The sequence below is a fragment of the Argentina anserina genome, chromosome 7 (assembly GCF_933775445.1).
Source record: "Argentina anserina chromosome 7, drPotAnse1.1, whole genome shotgun sequence".
Taxonomy (NCBI): domain Eukaryota; kingdom Viridiplantae; phylum Streptophyta; class Magnoliopsida; order Rosales; family Rosaceae; genus Argentina; species Argentina anserina.
Window position 1 is genome coordinate 736,773 of NC_065878.1, and position 24,938 is coordinate 761,710.

At 37.6% G+C, this 24,938-nt stretch overlaps 2 protein-coding genes across 3 annotated transcripts; one reads left to right on the forward strand and one right to left on the reverse strand.

Moving 5' to 3' along the window:
• The first annotated feature begins 15,153 nt into the window (after positions 1 to 15,153).
• LOC126802451 (transcription factor bHLH130-like) lies at positions 15,154 to 18,071 on the forward strand. Its single transcript, XM_050530082.1, has 7 exons — positions 15,154 to 15,407; positions 15,495 to 16,286; positions 16,799 to 17,151; positions 17,274 to 17,441; positions 17,534 to 17,599; positions 17,686 to 17,754; positions 17,838 to 18,071. The coding sequence occupies exons 2-7, from the start codon at positions 15,689 to 15,691 to the stop codon at positions 17,877 to 17,879; spliced, it is 1,296 nt and encodes a 431-aa protein (XP_050386039.1). The 5' UTR covers positions 15,154 to 15,407; positions 15,495 to 15,688; the 3' UTR covers positions 17,880 to 18,071.
• A 210-nt stretch (positions 18,072 to 18,281) lies between these two features.
• On the reverse strand, positions 18,282 to 23,354 carry LOC126802452 (SURP and G-patch domain-containing protein 1-like protein). 2 transcript variants are annotated; one of them, XM_050530084.1, is made up of 9 exons: positions 23,211 to 23,354; positions 21,764 to 22,199; positions 20,788 to 20,914; positions 20,491 to 20,591; positions 19,842 to 19,979; positions 19,335 to 19,469; positions 19,013 to 19,195; positions 18,750 to 18,928; positions 18,282 to 18,644 (listed from the first exon to the last, which is right to left on the reverse strand). In XM_050530084.1, exons 2-9 carry the CDS (start codon positions 22,155 to 22,157, stop codon positions 18,618 to 18,620), a joined length of 1,284 nt encoding a protein of 427 aa, XP_050386041.1. In that variant the 5' UTR covers positions 22,158 to 22,199; positions 23,211 to 23,354; the 3' UTR covers positions 18,282 to 18,617. The 2 variants fall into 2 exon arrangements, with proteins under 2 accessions (XP_050386041.1, XP_050386040.1); XM_050530083.1 differs by having other exon boundaries at positions 20,485 to 20,591.
• Between the last annotated feature and the right edge of the window lie 1,584 nt (positions 23,355 to 24,938).

Sequence of the window (24,938 nt, forward strand, 5' to 3'; positions counted from 1 at the left end):
ATTGGAGGATCACCTCACCCGTGCTCCACACGGTGAGGCCGAGCCTGCCCCTCTCGGCGGCTCCATGGCATTCAGGCTGTCGGTGGCGGCATCCCTTCCTTCACAGGAGATTGTTATCTTGCTAGATTTCAAGGAAGTCCTTATTGCTAAGGCTCTAACCGAGAACATTCCATTCTTACAAAGTATTTAAGGTGACATTAGTGGACCATATCCAACCGAATGTGGACATTTTTCGGTATTTTTATTGTATAGGGTAAGAGCATCGACACGTTGGTCACACGTCGCTTTGTTTTCCACAAGGAACGCTGCATTTGCTAAGTTTTTAGCTATGATCATCATACTAAGGGCTCACCACCCTTCTCATCCTCTCAAATCTATTTGATTGGATACTGTTAGAGAGTTCATCTCCACGACTTTGATGATTTCGTTTTGCATATGTATTACGACTGTTTCTGTATTTGAAATAAAGAAAACAATATCGCAAACCAATACCTAACAACTCCTTATACTCTCATCACCCATAATTGAACGGTATAATTCCCTACGAAACTTGTAGCACTGAGACATCTTCCATAACCAACACCCTAAATCTAGGAACATTTGTTATTGTCTACAATAGGCAATGACAGCTTCGAAAACTCGTCAGTCACCAGATCAACACAAGCATTGCGGCGTCTTCTCTTGCTGATTTTACAAAGTCGTTTGCTCGCTTTACAAACATTCTAATCCAATGAAATTGGAAACTATACCCTTGCTACTACACCCATCATCTCCACTTATTTCATCTCCCTCGAATGAAAGTGTCTGAATCCACCTCCAAGAGTTTGCTCTCCACGAGAACATCTCGAAGAATTGTTGTTCCTCATCTTGGTCGACAAAGCTAAACACAAGTTTGTAGTCATCGGCAGTGAAGACGTAATCGAAACTACACTTGCGAATGTCATCTAGAGACTAGAGCGTAATGATAAGATAGGGCAGGTAACAAGGCCGGTCATGTGTTTATCAAGGCCCTAGACAAAAAATAAAAAAATTTATTAATTAGAAAAAATTAATAATTTAAATAAAATTTAAGACCTCATATTCATAATGCAATGTAATGTATCATTTTCATATTAAATTTATGATTTTAAGAGTTAAATATCATACTAAATTTACAAAGATGGAAAAAATAATAATTTTAGACTTAATAATTAATTATATATTAATTTTTATTAAAACTTTATATGTAAATTTAGAAGAAAAAAGGCTCCCTATTTTTTTGGGCCCTAGACCTGGGCCTACTTGCTCTTGCTTGCAGACGAATCTGGTGGAAAAGTTTCATACATAAAAGCCGACACCATTACCATTACGAGGAGCTTCACATAGAAACACCAAACCATTACAAGAACCCAACAAATTGACTTAGAACTCAGACCTGTGTCGGTTGAATGGGGAGGTGAGTTTTCGGAATGAACAGTTGTCTGAATCGAAGGATTCGAATTGTGACTTGTTCCACAATAGGAGTTTGTGAGACAGAGTTTGGTTATGAGAAGCGAATAGAAAGAGAGATCTGGCAAAATTGGGGTCGGCGATTATAGATTTCCACCATTTAGAAACACCACTAAATCAAAGTAAGGATTTGATAGGCTCAACCGAAAAGATGCTTTCAGTAATCAACTAAAACGAACGTACTCTTTTTATTGTGGCAGGATGGCTACACTGAGGTCAGAGGCGGCGGTGTAGCAGCTACTATCTTGGCTGGTGTTCTTTGTTGGTTCAATATGATGGGCTACGGCTCTATTATTGGGCCTAGGTATGGGTCTTTGTAGGTTTTTTTTTCTGGTTTTAGTTTGTCCCTCATTTTGTGAGGGTTTTTTTTTCTTTTTCTTCGGTCCCTCATTCTGGTGTGAGGGTTTTGGTCAGTAGTGTCGTTGAGTGCACATATTTATGGTGCTTGTCATCTCCAATGATTATTTAAAATTCAGTTCTTTTTTAGTGTCAGTATAATGAGAAGGTTGTCTCTGCAAAATATGTCGGAGGTTTTGATAAGTGATGCTACACTAGGCCAAAAATCAAGGCTCACACTAATATATGGTTGTACTATTGTCTATTGAACAATTGTCTGATATAGAGTTCAGACAATGCACAAAAAACATTGTCTATAACAAGTTTAGACAACTAACTTGGTTTAAACTATCATTGTCTGAATGTTGGTGAAGACAATGCTTTTTCCTAAATGTACATTGAATAAGATTTACAAAAAAATAGTGTTGTTCTAGTTTGATATTGTCATTATAGAGTGAGACAATGCTTTCCTTTCCAATTCCTATTGACTCAACTCTTCTAAACAATGGTTTTTCTCAAAAAAGCATTGTATACGATATAACACAGACAATGGTTCCTTCTATGCTTGCCTATCGTGTATAGCTCGCAGAGACAATGGTTTTATATCAATTGGGTCAATGATCTCTTTTATTTAGACTTGCATTTTGGTGGGTAAATACAATGCTTTTTAGTTATCTGTTTGGTGAGAAACACTGTTTCTAGGTTTCATCCAGTTTTGGGACTTAAATTCTTCACCATATAAGTTTCAATCAAAACCAATTCAATTTATCAAACAAAAACAGAACTAAAATGGCACAAAACCCATCAGATTCAATCCCTCACCATAACATATAATATCATAAATATTGGATCTATCATTCTTAGCTAGCTAGATGTTTTGTAAGTACATACTTGACCATAGTTAGCCTACATACTTGGCCAAAAGTTAGCCTACTAGATGCATGTGCCTACAATGTGGCCAATTCATAAAAAGATATTATAGTTTGTTCTATTAGACACATGCAAGCCCTAAAATCAACAAACTACCAACAAAGCTTCAAACCCTAGTAAACTGCCCAATAACTAACTAATATGATACATCATGAGGTACCTAGACCATGCTATCCTCACTCCATCAATCTGCTTCTGGGTGTACTCCTGGGCATGGGTCTTTTGGTACCTCCACTAAAATCAAAAGACTAGTAAAATGTTATGACATAATCATGACAGATGCATGCTCCAATACATGAATTTATTCTAAAAAATAAACCTTACCTTTGAAACAAATTCCAGGTCAGACGCTTCAGAGGATCCAAGTAGTAAACAACTACTTCTGGATTAACCACAGTTAGAGTCCAATGTTTGCTGCAAAAATCAACCGGTACACTCAAGTCCATATATCTAAGAGTGACATATACTACACTTACTGTACAAATAGGGATCATAAAAATACTACTCTTCACAAAGAAATATGACTACCAAATCATTTTATGCGCAAACCCACACGTTACTATCACAACTACAAGAAGAAAATAAATGCATTACGGTTTTTAGCACATAATCCCTTCTTCAACATCTTTGATTCCATTAGATAAACTAGGAAGCTAATAAATTACGTCAAAAGAAAAAGATATAGCAACTAACAAATATCTAATAGATTGCTGCCAAAAATATGATTTTATGAGGGGTTAGAAATATAAGGCGCCACAACATCCCAAAACCTAACTTGTGATGATTAAATGTATGCTCCCAGATCAAAGTTTAGAAGAGATGGGGCTCCGGGTTTTACGGAGCAACCAAGATGTGAACCCTAGGGTTCTACAACGGCTCCGCTCTCCTTTCAAGGGTGGTGATCGTCTTGATATTCTGGCGGTAGCGCAGAGGTCTCTCTGTGTTGATCATGAAGTCGTGGCTTCACTCTTGTTGGTTCTGGCGGCGGGCCTTATGCTCTCTAGATCAGGCAATGGTGCGAGGACAACGTTGCGGCTCTCGAGCGGCGGCGTCGGAGGTCAAATTGGGACAGCGATCATGGACCGTTTTGGAGGCAAGAGGCTCCATTTTGGTGGCTTCTCTGACCGTGGTGGGAGTTTTAGGGTCAAAATAATGGCGACGGCATCAGCAAAGGGCGTCGATCGTAGGAAAGGTGCTGCCAGATCCAGTTTGGGATGGGAGGGCTGATCTTGGGTCTTCCATCTCCTGGCTCGGGGTAGGACTGCAAACGGGTGCACTGGCCAAAAGGGTGTCGGTGATGTGTTGTCAGAGTCGATGGTTGGTGGTGCAGTCTTGGAGACGTCAGTGTTCGATCTGGGGTTGGCTGCTACTTGGTCTGCGCAGATCTTAGCCCTACAGCCTTGATGGGATCCATATGAAGGTCGGCCGGAGGACTTGGCGCCGATATGGATGCTCTGATCTAGGTTTGCACGGATCGGATTTTGGGCTCTACTAGGTCGAATTGGGCCTTTGGCCTATTTTGGGCTGAGCGAGGGTTTATTGGGCTTTAGCAGTTTATTTTAGTCACTTTTTGCTATGCTTCTATAAGTCATAGCCACTGGCTTCTTTTTTTTCCTACTTTTTTCGGTGATCTTTTTTTTTTAAGAATAGATCTATGTTATGTATTAAGTTTGAGTTTCGGCTCAAGACCTCTTATCTGTTGTACGACAACAACGGATGAGTATGTAATGGCTATTCAGACCTTATTAATATAAATCCCGTGAATTCCATAAGAAAATGTATACTCACATTACATGGCTCTACTTCTGGCAGAGAGAATTGATAATTTCACTGAAGTTATTAGTAACAACATTTTCATATTTCTCTGAAAGTTCTTTCGTAATGCATAACATATACTTACCATTTAATATCCATTTCTGTGATATCTTAATTTATAACATACATGATTCCGCTTTAGTTATCCCAGCTAAGACAGACCTATCATTAGTTAAGAACTGCAAACTCCAAGCAAGATGAACTTTCTTACAAAACTATTACTTTTGAAAAATACCTGACCAAAGTCAAAGGTGCCGCCATCCTTACATGAGTTACATCTATAGTTTGCAAACAATGAATGCAAAACCATAAATCATTACAACATAAATTCTTTTTAACACCACTACTAGCAAAATGAATTTTCACACTGATTTTAATCCGTGTGAAATAAGGGTATCTCACACAGATATCTGTGTGAAAAAGCTAATAACCACGGTGCGCATACAGATTGATTATCTGTGCGGTTTGGAGGGGGGGCTAATACTCTTAACACACGGATTATACAGATCGTGTGAGTTTTACTTGCGGGTCCCTCTGTTTTTGGGTCCCTCTGTTTATGAAAAACTGCAATTCAATTTATGTGGTTTTAAAATGTATTTTAATATTTCATACGGTGTGCCTAGATCTCTGTGTGAAAAAAGTTACCGGATTCAAAAAAAATTCGCACAATTTTTATAAATTTATAATTCCTTAAATCAGATTCCAAAATTCACATAATGAAATCACTAGAACTCATTCTCATTATTAGATTTTTGGTAGAAATCAAATCTCAAACTTATATAGGTGAATTTACTTCATTACAAATCTCTCAAACAAGTTATTCCCTCTACAAAATTGTGATTCTTGGAAGAAAAAAAGCTATACACGAAAATGATGTCGTGCCTCTTTGCCTCTTGATGATGTATTGATGAATCTACTCCATTACACATATGGATCTTGTTCATGTCGTTGTCTTGGGTTTCTGGTAAGTCTTGATAGAATTTCTGGTAACAAGGAACACAAAAACAATATTTGAGGACTACTGCCTCCATTAAAAATGAAAACCACATGAAACTATGAATTGGGGAGAGATACAGAATTGCAGATCTGGGCATCCGAAACTATTGCTCAAAGAGAAACTACATGTGCTAAAGAAAAATCCCATGATTCATGGCAGTAAATCTCCAAGCTGATAATACCCATAGATCAACACCAAAAAATTTATGATCTAATAACAAATCGATTAGAGATCTAATACAATATGGGTTAACGAAAGTAAACCTGGAACTGATCTGAATTTGTGTGGGAAAGTATCACCCTTCTGGGCTTCTATGCTCTTTAATGATGGAGGTTGTGTGAGATATGGGAGCTGAGCCAACAAGATCGGGGATTTTATGAAGGAGAAAGAAAAAGAGAGGCCGAAAGCATTTAAGATTTTAGGGTTAGAGGTTAATTAGTCACTCTCACACGGATGTCCATGCTTAATTATCAATTCACACAAAAATCTGTTTGCACATATATTTAGCACTACTAATTGTAACTCTATAATCCTATAAAATAATAACTATTAAGATGTATGCACCGAAATCTGTGTTAATTGTGATTCCCACGGACAACTGTGAGAATAGATTTCTATATGCACACTGAAATTTGTCTCTAGTATTTTTTTAAACGGAATTCTGTGATTTCTTCAATTGCAAAATTCTTATGGGTCCAATTATCCTCATTTCACACGATTATTCGTTTGAAATTGTAATACTTACAGATATGTGAAAGTCTGTGCTAACTAAATCACTAAAATCAGTGTCAATGTGTTTTTTGCTAGTAGTGCACGAACAGCTCATATCAGTTTGTAACAAGCAGGGTAGAGGCAATGAGTATATGAACTCCAACATTACAGAAAAATTAGAAAGAAACAAAAAACTAAAGGTCTAAATGGTGATCTTGTAAAGCACTAAAAGATCAAGAAAATACTTGACAAAGGTAAAAGGAATAACAAACAGTGAAAACATGTGGTTGCAAAATTTCTTGGTGTAAAAAAGATAGAATATTAAAAATGGGGATGCAAAAAAAGAGTTGTAATCTTTCCCTAAGAATTCATTAGCAAGAAAATGGTACCCCAAATCCCATGACTACGTGCAGGCTCTAACAGACTCTGGAATATACTTGAATACACTACTGGGAAATCCTAGGAGAGAGAGCCAAATTTTCTCAACTGCACTACAGAACAACATCTAAATATACTAGTAAGCATTTGGTCAAGACTACTATTTCTCATAAAACCAACACACATTACGAGTAGGCTGATTCTAAGTTCCAACACAAGCAATTGCAGAGGTGCAAATGTAAAAAAAATTCTTTTTGAGGCATTAAACCAAGGTTTTGATGCATATAAAAATTATAGGTTCTGTTGAAGATAGAGAAACGGGAAAAATATCTTTGAAAAGTCTCTAGTGTCAACCATATATTAGAGTTTGTGATGCTTTATATAGTAAAAACAAGTCAAGTTAGAACAGTAATTACTTCAAACCTTTATGCAAGTTTCCAATTGGCTTTACCTAATCATGAATACTGGTTTCTAATTGGTTCAAATCAGTGACTTCAAACCTCTACAATATCTCAACACTGGGATTTCAACAAATAGCTAAAACTGATATTTAAATATTTAAATCTGTGTTGTTAGCTCATCATGGCTGATCATCAATTGACTTTCTTTATTTGACAAAACAAAATTGAAGTAGAGTAAGGTTGAAACTGGAGATCAGAGATATCATACATGAAGCAGCAACACCACATGCTAGGCTGACTTGGTCGTCCACATATTCTTGTCTGTAACGAAATATTATTCCCCAGCAGTCTAGTGCTAGAGAGATTTGCAAGTCTGAATCATGGTTATTACCTATTAGATGTAATTAAACATGTAACTCAACACTGAAACTTGTGGCCCTTCTTCCTGTCATCTCAAGGAAGTAGGGCAGGATGCTGGAGAAAAAAAAACAGCAGCAAATGCATCTGCCAGAGGGATGTGTTACCTGAACGGCGAGACAAACCCATGCATGTGATTTCTTGATTTGAAAGAAGATAGTGTCCCAGATTGATTCCAATACCAACCACTGATTTCATGAAGCAGATTATCTTCCAAACACCCTTTCTTCATCTATAAATATAGACATGAGTTCATGATCATTAACACAATCCTCTCACTCATAGAACATCAATGCTTTCTCCTTTTCCCAGATCCTTTCCAAGTCTTTACTTTGGATTTCCCAATCCATTCAGAGTTAGTAGATTTAGTTTAATTCTTATAAGCAATTATATAAGTCTTGGTTTCTTCTGTTCCGTTTGTCATGATTTGGTTGTGGTTAAGATTTACTTTATATTGTTTGGTTTATTATGCACTATGAACGAGAGAAAACAATGGATTAATTTTGCATAGTTTTCATGTTTGTGTTTACAGGGGTCAAGAATTTAAGAATGAAACAGGTAAAACAAGATTTGAGAAATACAAAAAGCTAAGGCATGTTTTCAGAGTTTATTTATGCACCGGAAGCGAAGACATTAAAATTTACCCAATCTGCAAGCAATTAAGCTTAATATATTAATTATATTTTAAGAGATTTTATTATTGTGTGTTATATGTTTACGCATGACAGAAAGTAGTTTGGACCGTCATGAATGGTGTGGTCCATAACAAATGCACAGAAGAACTCAAAACATTGTGCGTGCATAGGCGCCGCGAGCATGAAGGCTAGTATATATATAGTAGAGTCAAAATCAATTGATTTCCACAAAGTTGACCGGGTATCACGAGTAACATGTGGTGTATTTGTTTAATCCTAAATCCCCATTGCTTTCACTAACAGCAACAAACCAACTAATTAACACCCTTCTCTAATTATTATTTTTCCACTAATTAATCCTAAACCAGTTTCAGCGACCACTGGTCAACTCTTTTGTTGTTCATCCGACGGTTAATATCATCTTCCTTTTTGGGATTAGGGTTTACACAGCTGGGTTCTTTGACCAATTAAAAAAAATTGGTAAATTCTTTGACCAATTTACAACCTTACTTCATTTCTGCTCCTATTCTTCTCACTGTCTTCTCTAATTATTGTCCTCTGATCCTTCACTTCAATTGAATATTAATCATTTTTTGTTCCAATTAACCATTTTAATTTGTTTTTTGGACGTGGGATCGATGAAGAAGATTTCTATATATGTATCTTTGTTCATGAGATATGAACAAAGGAGATCCACATAGGTTGATCTACCTCTTTAATTACACGATGAATTTAATTAGCAAGCAATATCCCAAGCATCCATCATGTACATTCTTACAGGAAAAATCTATGTAGCACATACACGCACAAGAGGTCGCGTGTCGCGTGTCCGACACGGACACGTTCGGATTTACTTTGATACGTTCGGACACGCGAACTGCTTTTCGGACACGTCTTAGACACTCTCGGACACGCATCGGACACGTGCATATCATCTATGGACACACTCCGACACCTTATCCATCCATGAAACTATTGGCCGAATTTTCGGATAAGTCGAACACTACCAGAAAATAGCACTTAGATGACAACAACAAAAATTCGTCGTCACCTAAGCAATTATAAGACGATGAAAACAAAGCCGTCATTTTAGTAAACACTTTCGTCACCTAGGTGCCACTAAAATGACAAAATATAGTGTTGTCATCTTAGTTGGGTATTTTAGACGACGAAATGTAATCTCGTCGCCTAAGATGATGACCTAGTCAGCAAGCCGCTCTATTGTCATCTCAGCACAGAACTTAGACGACACATTTTATATTTTGTCGTCTATGATTTTTTAAGGTGATGAACAAATCTACTTAGATGACTAAAAGGTTTGTCGTCTAAGTTAAAGCTTGACTTTATAATGTAGACCTATTTCCAGATCAACAGAAACGAAGGAAAAACAGAAAAACTATGGTCTTTCTATATATTCCTTATTTTGACGATACATCGAGATTTCAGCCATAAAACCTAAAACAATGGTGTCATGGTGGACGGGAATGAAATTCCTTACTATGGAGTGCTACTCGTCGTTGTTGAACTAATCTACGGGGATGGTATATCAGTTGTTCTATTCAAGCGCAAATGGTTCAATACTTACCCTAGTGTGTGGAGGAGTATAAAGATGGATTGTGGTGTATTAAATATTTATTATTATTACTAATGATTAATGCAGTGGAACTAATCCATTAGAATCCACTACCGACATAAGATTAGGATTACTCTAGGGCACTAACAAAAGCCTAATCAAACTCATAGGTTAAAATAAAATAACATCCAAAACAAATAAAATCTGAAATAATTTCTGAAAACACTAAAAGCTGTTTTTGAGGGCTTAAACGACTTCGGATGCCCGAAAAAGCACACACGTCGTGGCAAAGCTACGTGTTTAGTTTCTGGCGCCGTTCCCTTTCCGAAAATGTATCATTCGCCCTATTCTAAACTCGTAGCACGTACATGAACAGTTACGAACAGTGCCGAACAGTGCACACATTAGAATTTAATTATATGTTTATTAATATAGTTATATAAATTAATTATAGATATATTTCTATATTGGGGCATGTAATTCACATAGGCTAGCTAGTAAAGAAGAGGGAAGTGAAAAACACTTAGGCAACGAAAATTTGTCGTCTAAGCCCCGAAAATTTTAGCGGTGCGATCGTCCTCCCACATATTGAATGAAAATTCAAAAATTGGGCGAAAATTTTAAAAACTCAGGGAAATTATTCTTAGCTGACGAAACCATGTCGCCTAAGTACTCTATAGAAACCCCTCAATCGAGTCACTCTAACACTTCGGCCCCCATTTCTCTAAAACCATCTTCTCTGAAACCAATCCCTAAAGTCGTCTGTCCAAATCTAGTTTGTCCCAAATCCCATCGTTTCTGAAACCAATCTCTCTGAAATCAGATTCAGTTTCCCCACATCCATTAACCCAAGCTTCCAATCTCCCAAATCCAATAGTGTGAGCATTTTGTCTAGTGCGAATCCTTCTCTTTCCCGGTCTCCTTCCGATTTCTAACAGGTTCAAACCTCTGATGCTTTTTTCTGGGTTGGTGGCTTATTATCAATGGATTATTGATAAGCTTAGTGAGTTAACAGTATTGAAATCTTGTGGGTGTAGAAGCATGTCAGATCAAAAATATAATAGTAATCACCCATAAAAGATATTGGTACTGAGGTCAGCATGAAAGATACAAAGAAAAATTCTTTATTGAAATTGTTATGTACCTGTTAGTTGAAATTGACAGTGATGAACTGATTAACTTCTCTCTATGAAAAAATGATGTAGAATACAAACCCTGCAATACTTCTGCTCTTGTAAATCAATCAAGTAATTAAAACTTGATAAGAAGCAGAAACCCATTCAGATAGATAGAATTTTATATTAAGATTTTTCAACTCACCCACTGTTATCCTTGTCAAAATACTGAAATGCTTTGTACATGTGTTCATCTCTCTCTAGTCTTTGTCTATGCATAGTAGCATATATAAATTCAATGTAATCAATCGATCCATTTTCATCAACATCAGCCTGAAATGTATAGACATGATTTACAACAGTGCTAGTCATTTAAGAAAAAGCAATGCATAATAGCTGAAGATAAACTCATTGAGTTCTAGCAAGTCATAACAGTAATCATATTGATGTATGTATGTTGGTTTTGTGCTTTCGATTTGAGCACAGTATGACCAGATCTGGTCCAGTAATCTTTACACAAACTATACATGTGGTCTTCACTTGCATAGTATGCTTATCTTCAACTTATTCATTTTCAACTTTGGTTATATTCAATGTGTAACATCAGCTGCATATTTTTCACCTTTAACATATCAATATGTTGCTGCCATGTCTTTTAGAGATTGATGCTCCTTAATGTCTTAATAAAGTGCTATTGTTTAATATGCAGAAGAAGATTAATGAGGAGTTCAACAAGGTGATGAGAGAAGTGAAGGAGAAGCACCCTGACCATCTGGAGGAGATGTATATTAACTATTTTGACGTTCCCACTCAAGCTCAAGTTCTTCGAGATGCACTGGGACATCGAAACAATGGTCATATTCGGGGGTTGGGAGGAGTAGGCAGTTTTGGTGTGACTTCTTCATCACATGCGTCAGCCTCACGTCGCCAATCAACTGTCATGGTTGATGAGGAGGTCGAACAAGCTAAGCAAGAAGCTCAAGAAGCGAAGGAGGAGGCCCGGAAGGCAAGAGAGGAATTTGTACAAGCCAATGAGAAACTCAAGTGGGTGATGAAATTCATGTTGGAGACATTTGGATGTGAGCCACCATCATTCCCGCCTCAGCCTCCCTCAAATGAAGATGAGGATGAAGGTGGTGAGAATGGTTCCCTTAGCATTGGTAGTTGAATTTTTTAATTGCTTAAACTCTGTACTAGCCTAGCACTATGATGTTTTGTACAGAGGTAGATCATCCTCTATATATGATCTTTTGTATGTGATATATGGATGTAGATCATCATCTAAACTCAATGATCTACAAAAACTTGCTTGCTAGCTAGGTTATTGTACTCAAGGGACCCTTTCTATATATATATGATAATCTTGTTTGAAATTGATCATTCACATCAATATTTGATTTATTATATTAGATTCAAATTATAATCCATTTAATACAAATTAATTATTAATAAATAAATAAGAAAATTAAGGTGACAAACTCTTTTCTCGTTGGCTTATATTTCGTCGTCTTACACCTAAGTTAACGACAAATTTCGTCATTATAGATCATCAAAGTTCGTTGGCTAACAAACATGGTGACGACAAGTCTAAGTACTGTAATTCATCATCTTAGATATCAGGTGACATAATACATCTCGTCGCTTAAGAATTACACCTTGTCACTTTAGTAGTAACGCGACAACAAATATGTCGTCATTTAAGTATTAAAATTTCGTCATTTTGGTAATAACGTGACAGGCGTAGTTTTGTCATCTTACATGTGAGCTTAGGTGACGAAATACCTAATATCGTCATCTAAGTACTTGTGTGACAACGTCTACTTGACGAAACTTAGATGACAAAAATTTTGTCGCCTAATGACTTAATACGACGAAAATAAGATCTTATGCGACGAAATGTCGTTGTCATCTAAGTCATTAATTCTGGTAGTGGAAATTTTGGGTCAGATCAGATCGGTTTTGAGCCAATCCGAAACTTATGTGAACAAGAAGCCAATATCTAAAATTGAAACCCAGCAAATCTAGTATCAAACATGAATTTCAAAATAATAGAACATGAAGACTGCTCGCAAGGGAGACTAGGAGAGAGCGAAGGCATGGAGAAGGGGTAGAAGGCTGAGCGAAGTGAAAGAGAGAGATGAGAGTCTCTGAGTATTTGGGAGAATTAAAAAGAGGCAGAGAAGGTGAAGTGAAAGACTGAAGAGAAGATGTAGAAGAGAGAGAATGGGGATTAGGTATTCACTTTTCCTTATTATACTTAGTTGTGATCAAGTATAAGAAACTTCATGTTATGGATTAGATATGAAAATGATTTGGGCTCCGATATTGGGCTCGGGTCTTAGGCTTCAAGAGTTGGGTTGCACACAAGGCCCTTAAATCAAAACCCAAACCCAAAATTAATTTTCAGAAAATAATATCTAATTAGGTATATTTTTTTTTAAAATTCAATTAATGTGTCTGTGTCCAATAAAAATTTGATTTTTCGTGTCCGCGTATCGAATTGTATCCAATACAGACACTCGTGTCCGTATCCGTGCTACATAGGGAAAAATATTGGAGATTTGATACAGACTCGATGAATATAAACTCGAGGATACTCGATCGGTCCAAACTCCAAACTAATAATGGCATACGTAACTTTGATTAATCTACGTATTACATTCAATTCTGAATACTCTCAAAGCGGCAATGTCAACTCAAATGTCATTGATCACCAGAAAATGAAAGGTAATTAACTATAGTCTTATACATTTATGCAAAACCGTTCTTTACGTAAGGAGGTTTTGTGATCAGTCGACCCGAGTCTTCGATCTATTTGTCCCATTACCGGGTGAAAGGGAGGTAACGATTATCGTAATTAAGCGATCAACTACTGGCATGGGGATAATGAATTAGGTCCTCGCCTTTGGACGTTTATGATGAGTTGATGACCCTGTCGCTCTATGCGTTCATAACTTCATATGTATGCTTGCATATGCATGTGAGCATGTCGATCCATATCTATAAGGTCAACCTCATGTCCCAACGTCCTCCATAATTAAGAACGTACCTCTCTTTCTAATACCTCAAAACCAAGGCGGCCGCAGCAGTGGCTTATCATCATCGATCTAGCTTTCATTATTCGAATTGATGATCATGCAAGTGACGCAGCGTTAGTACATTAACCAATTAACAGACCTAGCTGGTGCTGCATGTACTGTTCTACTGGATACTGAACTTATAGGGATATGATAATTGGAGCACTGTTGATCCAGCTACCAAAACCCTAAACCTCCTCTAAATTACAAACGCTTCAGTGTCTTGTGACTCAGTGTGTTCCACCTTTTTGTTTATTCGATTACAACCGCGCGCGAATATTTACGGCAATATAGAGCATATGTTCTTTGGATGCATATTCCTATCTGAAACTCACTTTTATGAACAAAAGAAATTTAGCAGCCCCTTTCTGGCACCCAAAAGTGCATGAATCATCGAAGGGATTGATCTCTTGTCAATTCTCTGGTTGTTGATATCCTTGGTGTACGTTTAGCTAATTAAGCAAAGATAAAATGCATGCACCCATCAGTGTCTCTTCCCTTAAACCAAAAACCAAAACCAGTTTCTGTTTTATGTTTAGAAGCCGCAATTTGTTTTAGTAGTTTTACTCCAATCATAAGGAGCCTCAGAGGGAGCAGACTAGTCTTGTCCAGACTCAAAGAGTCGCTTGGTCCATAAGCAAAGCACCCTATACCATTATCTCTTCTCAAAAGTTGCTTTCAAGCATAAATTAGAATTCGTCTATAGTACAGCGCTGCATACCATACATATCGAATCGGACGGTAGATAGATGGTGTCTTAAAATGCACGTGGGTGTATAAATGGTGGATTAGAGATATGTATGGTATGCAGGGCTGCACCATAGAATTTCCCCATAAATTAAAGCAAAACTCTATCACAAATAGGAGGATTTCTATTTGTTATATATCCCCATCAATAAGATAAACAAGAAATTAAAGAAAAGAAAAAAATCATCAATAAAGAAAAGAAGGATAGGGGAAGAACAAAAACATCTTTGTTTCTTCCGCAGCAAACAGAAGTCCCAGTTCGAGGGGAGAGGGTTAGTTTGGGCAACTCCTGTGCTGACGTGACATGGATGCCATCATGGGTGGATGGCATTAGAGTAACAAAACCATAATTTGCGGGGCAATCATGGAGCAAACCTAGTACATATATGGTATCACACTACTCACATCACACAGTGCGTTATTCCTGTTTTACTGCTACTCCAAGCTTTCTTTCCCAAAGGAAACTGTTGGTTGCTGACTTAGATTCAGACCCAGTTATATTGGATAGGACTCATAGGAGGTACTTGCATCATTATAATTCAAGCTTCAGTGTTTTGGCTAATATTGTCCAATTCATGTTTGTTTATCAAACAGGAATCTTGTCTTCAAGTCAGTTTTGATTGCAGTAGATAGGACTCGCCAAAACTCCATAAAGATTCTGACTTTCTCCTCTGTTGTTCCACCAGACCTGGTTTTCCTGTTTGATCTGTACTGCCAACTCTGCCCATTTGGCCTCTACTCACCGACAACCCTCAGAGCTTGTTCCCATCTTCACAGTTGAACTCTGGTATGCAATGTCAAATTTTCAAGTTTGAAGCTTTTTCATTCGGGATAGTACTCTGTACTCTTGCTAATCTCTTACTTTGATATGCAGATTTGGTGTCAGTTTAGCTCAAGCAACAACTAGATCTTATCTGGGTGCTTCTCAAAATCAAGTCTCAAGCAGATGAAGCTGACCCCTACCACTCGATTGTTATATTGTCTTTGAGTTCTACAGAGATTAAAGCTTCATAGCTCAAAAGAAAGAAAACAAGAAACTGTGGTTCTGTCCAGGATCTGCATCATACTATGAGTAGCCTTTTTTACAGTCCACATTTTAAGTCTTCAGAGGCAGAGTTGAGGAAGAAGCACACAGAGTTCTTATTGGATTCATCACATGGTTTTCACCAACAACAACAGTCACAGCAGCTGCAACCGAGCTCTGGACTAATGCGGTATCGGTCTGCTCCGAGCTCAGTTCTGCTGGACCTTGTGGACAATAATGGTGGTGCTGGATGTGAGGATTTTCGAGATTTTCAATATCCTCGACCTTCCAGCTCGGAAGTTGAAACCGTCTCGGCAAGGTTCGTTTCTTCATGTAATGCACCTGATAGTAACAATGGTTTCAATAACAGCGCTCATCATCTGTTCCAAGAAAGGCCTGTGAAGCAAGAAGCAGGGGACTCTGTTTCGAAACAGAATGGTTACTCGAATTCTCCTCAGATGATGTACCCGACTCAACAAGTTCATCCTTTAGATAATGCTAATGCCTCCTCCTATGGCGCTGTCAAATCTACCTGCTTCGAGAACTCAATGCAATCAAAAATGGGAGTTGGAAATCGCTCTAATCTTGTTAGGCAAAGTAGCTCCCCAGCTGGATTCCTCGCCAACTTAAACGTTGACAATGGTATGAACTTTTTTGTTGCTCTTGCTCACATGACTCCCATTAACTTTTAAAACATTTAACAAGTTGAGATAATTGTGATCTAAGTTGCTTTTTGTAAACTTGGCTGCAAATGCATTTATGTTTGACTAAATATAGCATGGTTTTCTCAACTTGTAATTGGTTGGTTAATTAAACATCTCTCAAATCATCTTTACTTGGCTGGAAAGCACAACTGATCTCCATCACATGAGTTCTGTTTTAGTTTGGTTTTTCCATTTCAGGTTACCTTTTCGATGCTTCTCTTTCTCTATTGCTTACCCTTCCCATGCTTCCCACTATTCATTTTCCTTCTCCTTTTCATCTGATTGAATGCTCATCTAGTCACCAAAAGATATTGCAGAGCATGTGTGGGGAAGACAGTAGGGTTAAGTTGATGTGACTTGCATGGTTCAACTTGGAGAGTTGTTGTCACTACATTCTCTTGGTTGTGTTAATTTGTGTTCTAAATATCACTTTAATACAATGACAAACAGGCTTCAGTCTAATGAAAGATACTTCAAGTTTTGGAGTAAGCAATGGTACAAATGGAGAAGCTAGTCCGTCAACTGCTAGATTGAATTCCCAATTTAGCTTCTCGTCTGCTTCACCCCAATACTCAAGAGAGTCGAGACATTTGCCTAGAATTGCTGAGACTGGGAATCGAAACATAGGAGAAGGTGGTGAATCAGAACAAATTTTAGGAAATGCTACTAATGGTGTCAGTTCACATTACATACCTGCCTATTCAAATGATACTTGGGACAATTCTACATTTCATGACCTCAAAAGAGGCAGAGATAATGATGGGAACAATTTTGCTAGTACTACTACTGCATTGGACACTCAGGTAGTTCTTGAACTCCTTTCATCACTTCTTGTGATCTTACTCTCTAATCCTCTTGCCTTGGCAAACTGCTGGGTCGCCCTGTTGTTCACCTTAGTATTTTTCTTCTTCTTTTTTTCCAACAGGTGGCAAATTTTGGACACCGCAGTCACGGTCTTACTCAGCATTCGAGCTTGCCTACACATTTTGAGATGCCTGGTATGGAGAAGCTTTTAGAGTTTCAAGATTCCATTCCATGCAAAATTCGTGCCAAAAGAGGCTTTGCAACTCACCCACGAAGCATTGCAGAGAGGGTAAATCTCATTAAACACATTACTTCATTAGCATTACATTATCGTATTAGCGAGACTGTTGTTCTGATCCTTGACCACTGATCATATTTCAGATGAGAAGAACGCGGATCAGTGAAAGAATGAGGAAACTGCAAGATCTTTTCCCAAACATGGACAAGGTAGAATAGAACTTTCCACATTGATCACAAATTTTGTATCTGCATGCATGTTTTCCTGAATGGCTAATTCTACATGTCCCTGGCAGCAAACGAACACGGCAGAAATGTTGGATCGGGCAGTTGAGTCCATTAAAGACCTGCAGAAACAGGTTAAGGTATAAATAAATTTGAGTGCAATCCTCATGAAAGCCAACCACCTATATCTTTCCTCTGAGAATGTCTTTAATTTTTGGTGCAGACACTCAAGGATATAAAGTCCAAGTGCAGTTGTTCAAGTTAACAGAAACACAGTTAATTCAAATCCTTCTTACGTGATTTCTCCCCATGTTTGCAAGCAAAAGGAAAACGGCAAAGGAAGAAACGCGAGTTCATTTTGTATTATAAAAATTCATTTGCTATTTCAGTGACAACATAATAGGAGAACGTAACATATGTTAGTGTGGTTGTGGAAATCTCAATCTGTTTCAAGTTATAGCTTGATGGCATCAGCAAGCTTTGAGTTTCATTTGATTTCATGAAAGAGTACAACCAAGAGTTTTAGGTGGCTTAAACAATTAGCGGTCACATGTGGTAACGCTGGGCCAACTGGAACGTTGATGATGTCAATCAATTAATATGTAGATCACTAGAAAATCAGTCCTTATCTATGGATTAACACGGTTAAAGATATATAAAAGCTCTGTAAAGCGAAACGTAGAACCTTTCGATAACAATCTTGCACCTGTCTTTAGATTCCAGTGTGATGAAACCATCACCAAATCCAAAGCGGAACTTTAGGCAACTAAGCATCAGTTACAGAACTTGTAGTTCTAAGGAAATGTATCCACAAAAGAATAAAAAACTTAAGAAACTGATCCTTTATTTTGATCAACACTGATTCTTAACAAAATGTTGACTTCAAATACAAATTTGTTCCATCACGATTTATCAATCCAATTTTCTTTTACTCCATGAGTTCAACAACCACCGACTTCTGAAACCATCAGATATATATAGGCTTGGACAGTGTAATTTGCATTCAATAATATGCTTTGCGCGGATTGTTCTGCAACCCAAAATAGCGTGTCAAGAGGATCGCATATGAAACACAAAATGACAAAATAAATAAAACATACAAAGGGAGAATATGAGGAAGTAAGAATTGTAGTACCAGAGGATTAGGTCTGTGACGGTAACCAAGCATCATCCGCTTCTTATACTGCTCGTATATATCATCTTCAGGGGTCACCTCTCCAGGTTGTTGAGCACCAACCCCCAAATTGTCCTTCTTAACATTACCTGCCATTATGGGATCTGAAATTCCTCTTCTGGAGCTTCCCAGACCCTCACCTGAAGTCCAGATTCATCCATCAGGTTTCTCCTCGTGTGAGGACACTATATCGTCATATGAATACTGAACATAATGTAATTTACCTTCTTTCCAACCCATTTTAGACAAGAGTTTATGACCCACATTATCAGCTTGAATTTTGGCCCTATCTGCAGCTTCTTTGGTAGCTTTCTGCGCAGCAGCATCATTACAAGCAGCCATGAACTTCTCCAGCTCTTCTTGGGGGATGTAATCCCCCATGTGGTGGCCTTTTTTACCTGAAAGTGCTGTGCCAAAAGATGAAGATGTAACGTATTTTATACGAGAAAATCCCACACCAAAGGACCAGATATACAACATGTTTATAATAGTTAAATGTAATAACAACAGGCAAATTTCTGGTTTCAATCACTAGCATATATGAACCTTGAAGAGATGCAGGTGGAGGCATTTCGTCTTTAGAATGTTTAGGTTGTCTCCTTCGCTCTTCTTGTGCTGCCTTTTTCACATAGTATTCCATCATGGCAATTGGATCTGAACCTGTTGGCGCAGTAGACTCGCCTAAAAATGGAGGTATAAATCATAAGTTCAAGAAATGAAGGGAAAACAAAAGACAGAAAGTAAAAGTTCTACTCAATTAAAAACCTCTGAAAACATCAAGATAAATGGAGTAACCAACACAAATGAACAGAGTAACCAACAGTACTTTCAAACCCAGAGATTTATTAGGTATAGCAAGCAATTACAGGTAAGCTTCGCAAGAAACACGGAAACACAAAAGAAAATATTTAAAATAATTGAAGTACATCAACAACTCACAAGAGCAATATCCCCCCATTACGTATTAAATGATTCTTAAGGCAAAAGTTCAAGGCATGAAGTTTCTCCAATGAAGAATGTGACTATAGCAACATAAAATGTTACACCACACACCTGTCTTTCCCAGTGAATTCCCATATGTTGGATCCTCAGGGGCTTCATACAATGCAGACGCAGGAGTCTGGTAACTAGGCTGCTTCGAATTAGACCGTAGGGAACCACTTGTGGATTTAGAAGCTGTGCTTGAACCTCCTACAAAATGACACCCCACAACCTCAGTCTTCCAAAACCAGGAAGAGATGTCAATCTCTGTTGTTGTTTTGTAAAAAGCTTTTATTGCAGTTTGATAAATCATGAAACACCAAAGTACATATAAAACTGCAGCAGCATTGGAGATAAGTAAAACAAACGGGCACTCCAAGGGAGACCACAAGACCACACCAAGGAACCAAACATACCAAGGGCATGCAAATATAGAGAGGAGCAAAACAAATTGGGAAGTTTCACGAAACATAAAACCTGAGCTTCTGGTTCATCACCATTTTTCTAGTTATAACCTGTGACTACCATTCAGTAATTTATAAGAAATATGAAAGATGACCACTCGACCAAGCCGGACATAGAACAGATACAGGAACTTGTATTTAAATCTCTTTACACGCACAAATACTCTGGGAACACCAAATAACAATGCTTCAACCTACTTAAAGATGCACACATGATTTAATGAATATTGTTTAATATATGTTTGAAATACCATTACGTGATGATTCAACCTCCCTGGTCTGTTTGAGGGTTTTCTCCTCAATGGCAAGCCGATATTCATAATACTTGTAATCAGCACAGCTCTCATCAAATAAGAATCTGCGAACAAATCACAATGATAGTGCGTAGTGCTTATGAGCCAGCATTAAATAACAGGGCAGACAACAAGAAAATTAGGGAAAGTCATAATAAAGTTGTGACTACATAATCCTACAGGAACATGGTCTTAATGTGCCAAGAGATATATCTGAAAAAGCAGAAATTATTAATAATTCAAAACTGATAGACTACTCACTTGAAGGGGTTATCTCCTGGATTTTTTTGTCGTGTAATATGCTCAAACTGCCTTCCGTGTTTAGCCACAAAATTTGCGAGTTTGTCAGCAACTATCTTCACTGTAGAATCACTTGGGGAAGGTGGTGCTGCATATCACTCATAAAACTGATTAATACTGATAGCATGAACTAGGGAATGCAAATTACTCTTGTAGCAGGCGTGCCACATATGCCAATTCTTTCATTTGAACATCTCTTTCCAATTCCACCAATGTTGATAGGAACTTAAGGAATAAGCTGCATTCATGAGACAAGAAATATTCAAGTATGTTTTATCTTCTTCAGCCAGACTACTTCATCAATAAGGAAGACAAATACTGAGATGAATTTCTCGATAAGAGCATCCTGACGAAGGGGCCAGTTCCAAGTCTCTTATAAGTGTTACTAATTTTGACAAAGCTTGGAACTAAAAGCTTGACCTCCCTTTCTCAACTACATAACTCAAATACAAAAGAGGCTGGCAACTGCGGCTTCAGAGCCACATATGGGAAAGAACTCTATCTGGAAATGTAAATTTAATTGAACCAAAACTTTATTAGACTCCATTCACTCCAACTAGTCTTACGTATGTGAAAAACATGAATTAGAATGTTTTCTCGGGGAATGTGTAAACTATAAAAAAATCAATGGACGAATGAGGAAAAAAAATATTATGTCAAGTATAACATTCAGATAAGAAATTCACAAAAGAACAAACATTCCGTCTTTTGGAGGATGTAAAAGTTTGAAAAAAAAAAGATGAAAAAGAATTGAATGAAACTCTGACACAAATTAAAAAGTTGAAACAGAGAGAGTGGATACATAGATTCCTGTATCATCATTGTGTGATATAAACAAAAATAAATGGTCGCAGGCATAATGTTAATGCAAAATCATTTACTGAAACAAAAAATTCATTGTGATTAAACCAGACTAGAGCATAGAAGTGGTAATTACCAACATCAACTTGTCCAGAAAATTCCTCTGCCGCATCTGGCTGCCCCAACTTTTGTCGTTTAGTTGGTGCATTGCCAGAAAGATTTACAACATCTGTTCTATCTTCATCTTCATCTTCTCCCAACTTAACAGCAGCGGTCACAATCTTTGACTTCTGTTTCAAGCTGAAGGCAAGTTTGCCACCTGAAGCAGCATGTGTGGTCTTGCGTGTATCATTAGCCTTTGATGCAGTACTGGTTTTTCCAATGGTAAGGTTCCCTGAAACAGCTTTACCTAGCTTAGACTCCTCTACTGCCGCACCCCTTCCATTTTCCTTTTCTTGCTGAAGTTGTTTGAACCTTTCCAGGAATGAACCATCATTAACAAAGAGGCTAGGAGTCACTCCTTTGTCCATTTGCAAAGACACAAGTTCGCTAAGGCTGTTTACAGGAATCCACTGTTTGACAAGCAGCTTTCAAGCTATTTAGACATTATGGTAACGCTTATATCTGATCTCTCTAATAATGTTTGGTTTTCAATATGCAGCATTATTAAAGTTGTTTTCCTCTTCAAAGAAAAATTTATCAAGTAAAGATAAAAGAAGAGATTTACTCCTACATGATTCGTAATGCTATGGGTGACCCTTTTAAACCAGGATGGCCACATCTAACGACTAAAGTACATCCACACAGAGAACCCAGTAGTTAAACAGATATACATTACTGGATATACACAGTAAAATTAGTGTGTGCGTGTGTGTGTACACTCAGTATGGTCATTGACAAAAATGGAGGGCCAACTCCCAACATTTCATAAAATACTGGTAGTAAAATACACAATTTCCTAGTTACATACGAGGGAACAAGACTCCACTTGAAAAAATTAATACATAACACTTGAGGCTGAAACTGAATAACAAATTGGCTAATCTTTCTGGTTCTTTCCACAATTTTACTGCCTAGTAGGAAAGTGATATGTTTAGTGTACAAACAAACAGGAACATGAGTTCAAAGCTATGAGTATAAAACAGAGGTCGTTCTTTGACACCATTTATCACTTCTAAAAGCAAAAGGAGAATTAGCCATTCAATTGTTGACACAATCCATAAACATCAACATAAACCACCACCACCTCTTATCAAAGCACAATCAAATCCAGTCAAATTATTTCTCTTTTTATTGAAAATAATGATAATTGAAAAATAATCATCATTAAACATTGAGATAATCCAACTGTGTGAAATATATAAACCTAAATGCAAACACAGAAACTGCAAAAGTCAAACACGAACCAGATACCCAATCAAATCTATAAACATAAAATCAATTGAATATCATATCCAAAACACGAAGCTCAGATCCTAATTTGACCATCATCGAAACGATGAGCATCGCCACAAACCACAAAAATCAAGAATCGCAAAACTGGAAAAGCAGAGAAATCGAAATTGGATTAACCGGAAACTAACCTTCAAGAAGAGGCTTGGCCTTAATCGGGAATTCGTAATCCGATGCCGGTTACGTATCTTGTCTCTGAGTTTAGAGGACGAGAAAGCGAAGACCCACTTGGCCTTCAGATTAAGAGGCTTCGTTTACATTTATACTTTTAACTTTTCTCCCTTTTTTTTTATTTTTTGTTCGGATTTATTATTTTTTATTGTTCGTTAAATAACAAGGACTTCTAATGAAAAAAGTCACATGTGATACTAGTCACTTGAGTTTTAAAAATTATAAAAAAAATCTATTTTTAAAAATACTTAAACCGTTGCCCTTGAAGTTTAGAAAATTTACAATATGCCACTGTTATAACCTAGATTGGCTTTTAACGAAAAAACTCAGTTTGACTTCCCCGCTCCTCCGTCTATACGACTGTGCTCCACCCCCTACAAACCCAGATTGACATCTCTGCTACACTCATCGTTTTAGCCGCCGGAGTGACACTTGGAGATTCGACACTAATCCGCCGCAAATCCGACTACGATTATCTCTTCGAGCACCAAGCGCAAAGTTCGGCGACTTTATCGAGGACGATGACGGTGGCCTAGGTAGCGTTATGATGGCGAGGAGAAGGACTGTACGCGCCTCCAAAATCAACTCCACCATTAGACAACACGCACGACGCCAGAAGGTCGACTTTTTCACCTCCTTAGTCCTTTTCTAGGCTTTTTGGATTTGGAGGAGAATCTATGCGTTTCTAGATCGCTCCCTGGTTGAGTGTTGTGACTTAAGTCAAGCGTCCGGTATTGCTTTTAGATCTATAGGGAGCGATCTGCAGTTGGAGTTTGCAGGTTGGAGAAGATGGGTGCCTAGTGGACTTTTTTTTATCACATTACTATTCACAAAACAATGTTAGTGTGATTTGCAGTGTGACTATCAGGTTACCTGTCACACTACCAACCACATTACTAGCCACACTACTAGTCACACTAATTTGTGTTGTGACAGGTAGTGTGATATGTATTGTGATAGTAGTGTGACAAATAGTATAACTGGTGATGTTTTGTACGACAACATGTGTCGCTATTTGGATCATATTTGATAAGTTCAAGATCACATAACAATAAACAAAGGTTCATTATTTTTAGTCATTTTATTCTTCTTCTTATTCTTACAACATAGTCACGTAAAATAGTGTGATTGGAGGTGTGACAGTTAATGTGATAGGTAGTATGATAAGTAGTGTGACATGAGGTGTGACAGTGGATGTGATAAGTAGTGTGACAGGATTGTGATAAGGGGTGTGATATGTGGAGCGACATAAGGTGTGATAGGTAGTGTGATAATTAGTGCGACAAGTTGTGTGACATATGTCTGACAGCGAGTGTGACATGTCGAGAGAAATGTCTAAATAAGCAAAATTATATTAAAATTCAAAGGATATTGGTATGAGTATGCTCAGAAGACGAGAATAACAAGAATAATTAGAGAGCATTGAGCTCTGGTTTCACCGGAATTGCTTGGAGCACCACCATGGACGGCGGCAGCCCCTTGTGAGGGTTGATGTGCATTGAACGGTGATAAGTTCAGAGTGGGTATGGTATCAAATGTAAGAGGTGAGAGAGATCTTTCTAACGGTACCAACCACGCTCAAATTTATCGCCGAACAACAAAATTATTGACGAAATTAGAAAAAGAAAGAAAAATAAGAAGAGAAAGTGTGTAAGAAAAAATAAAAAAATCTGGAAAATATTTAAAAA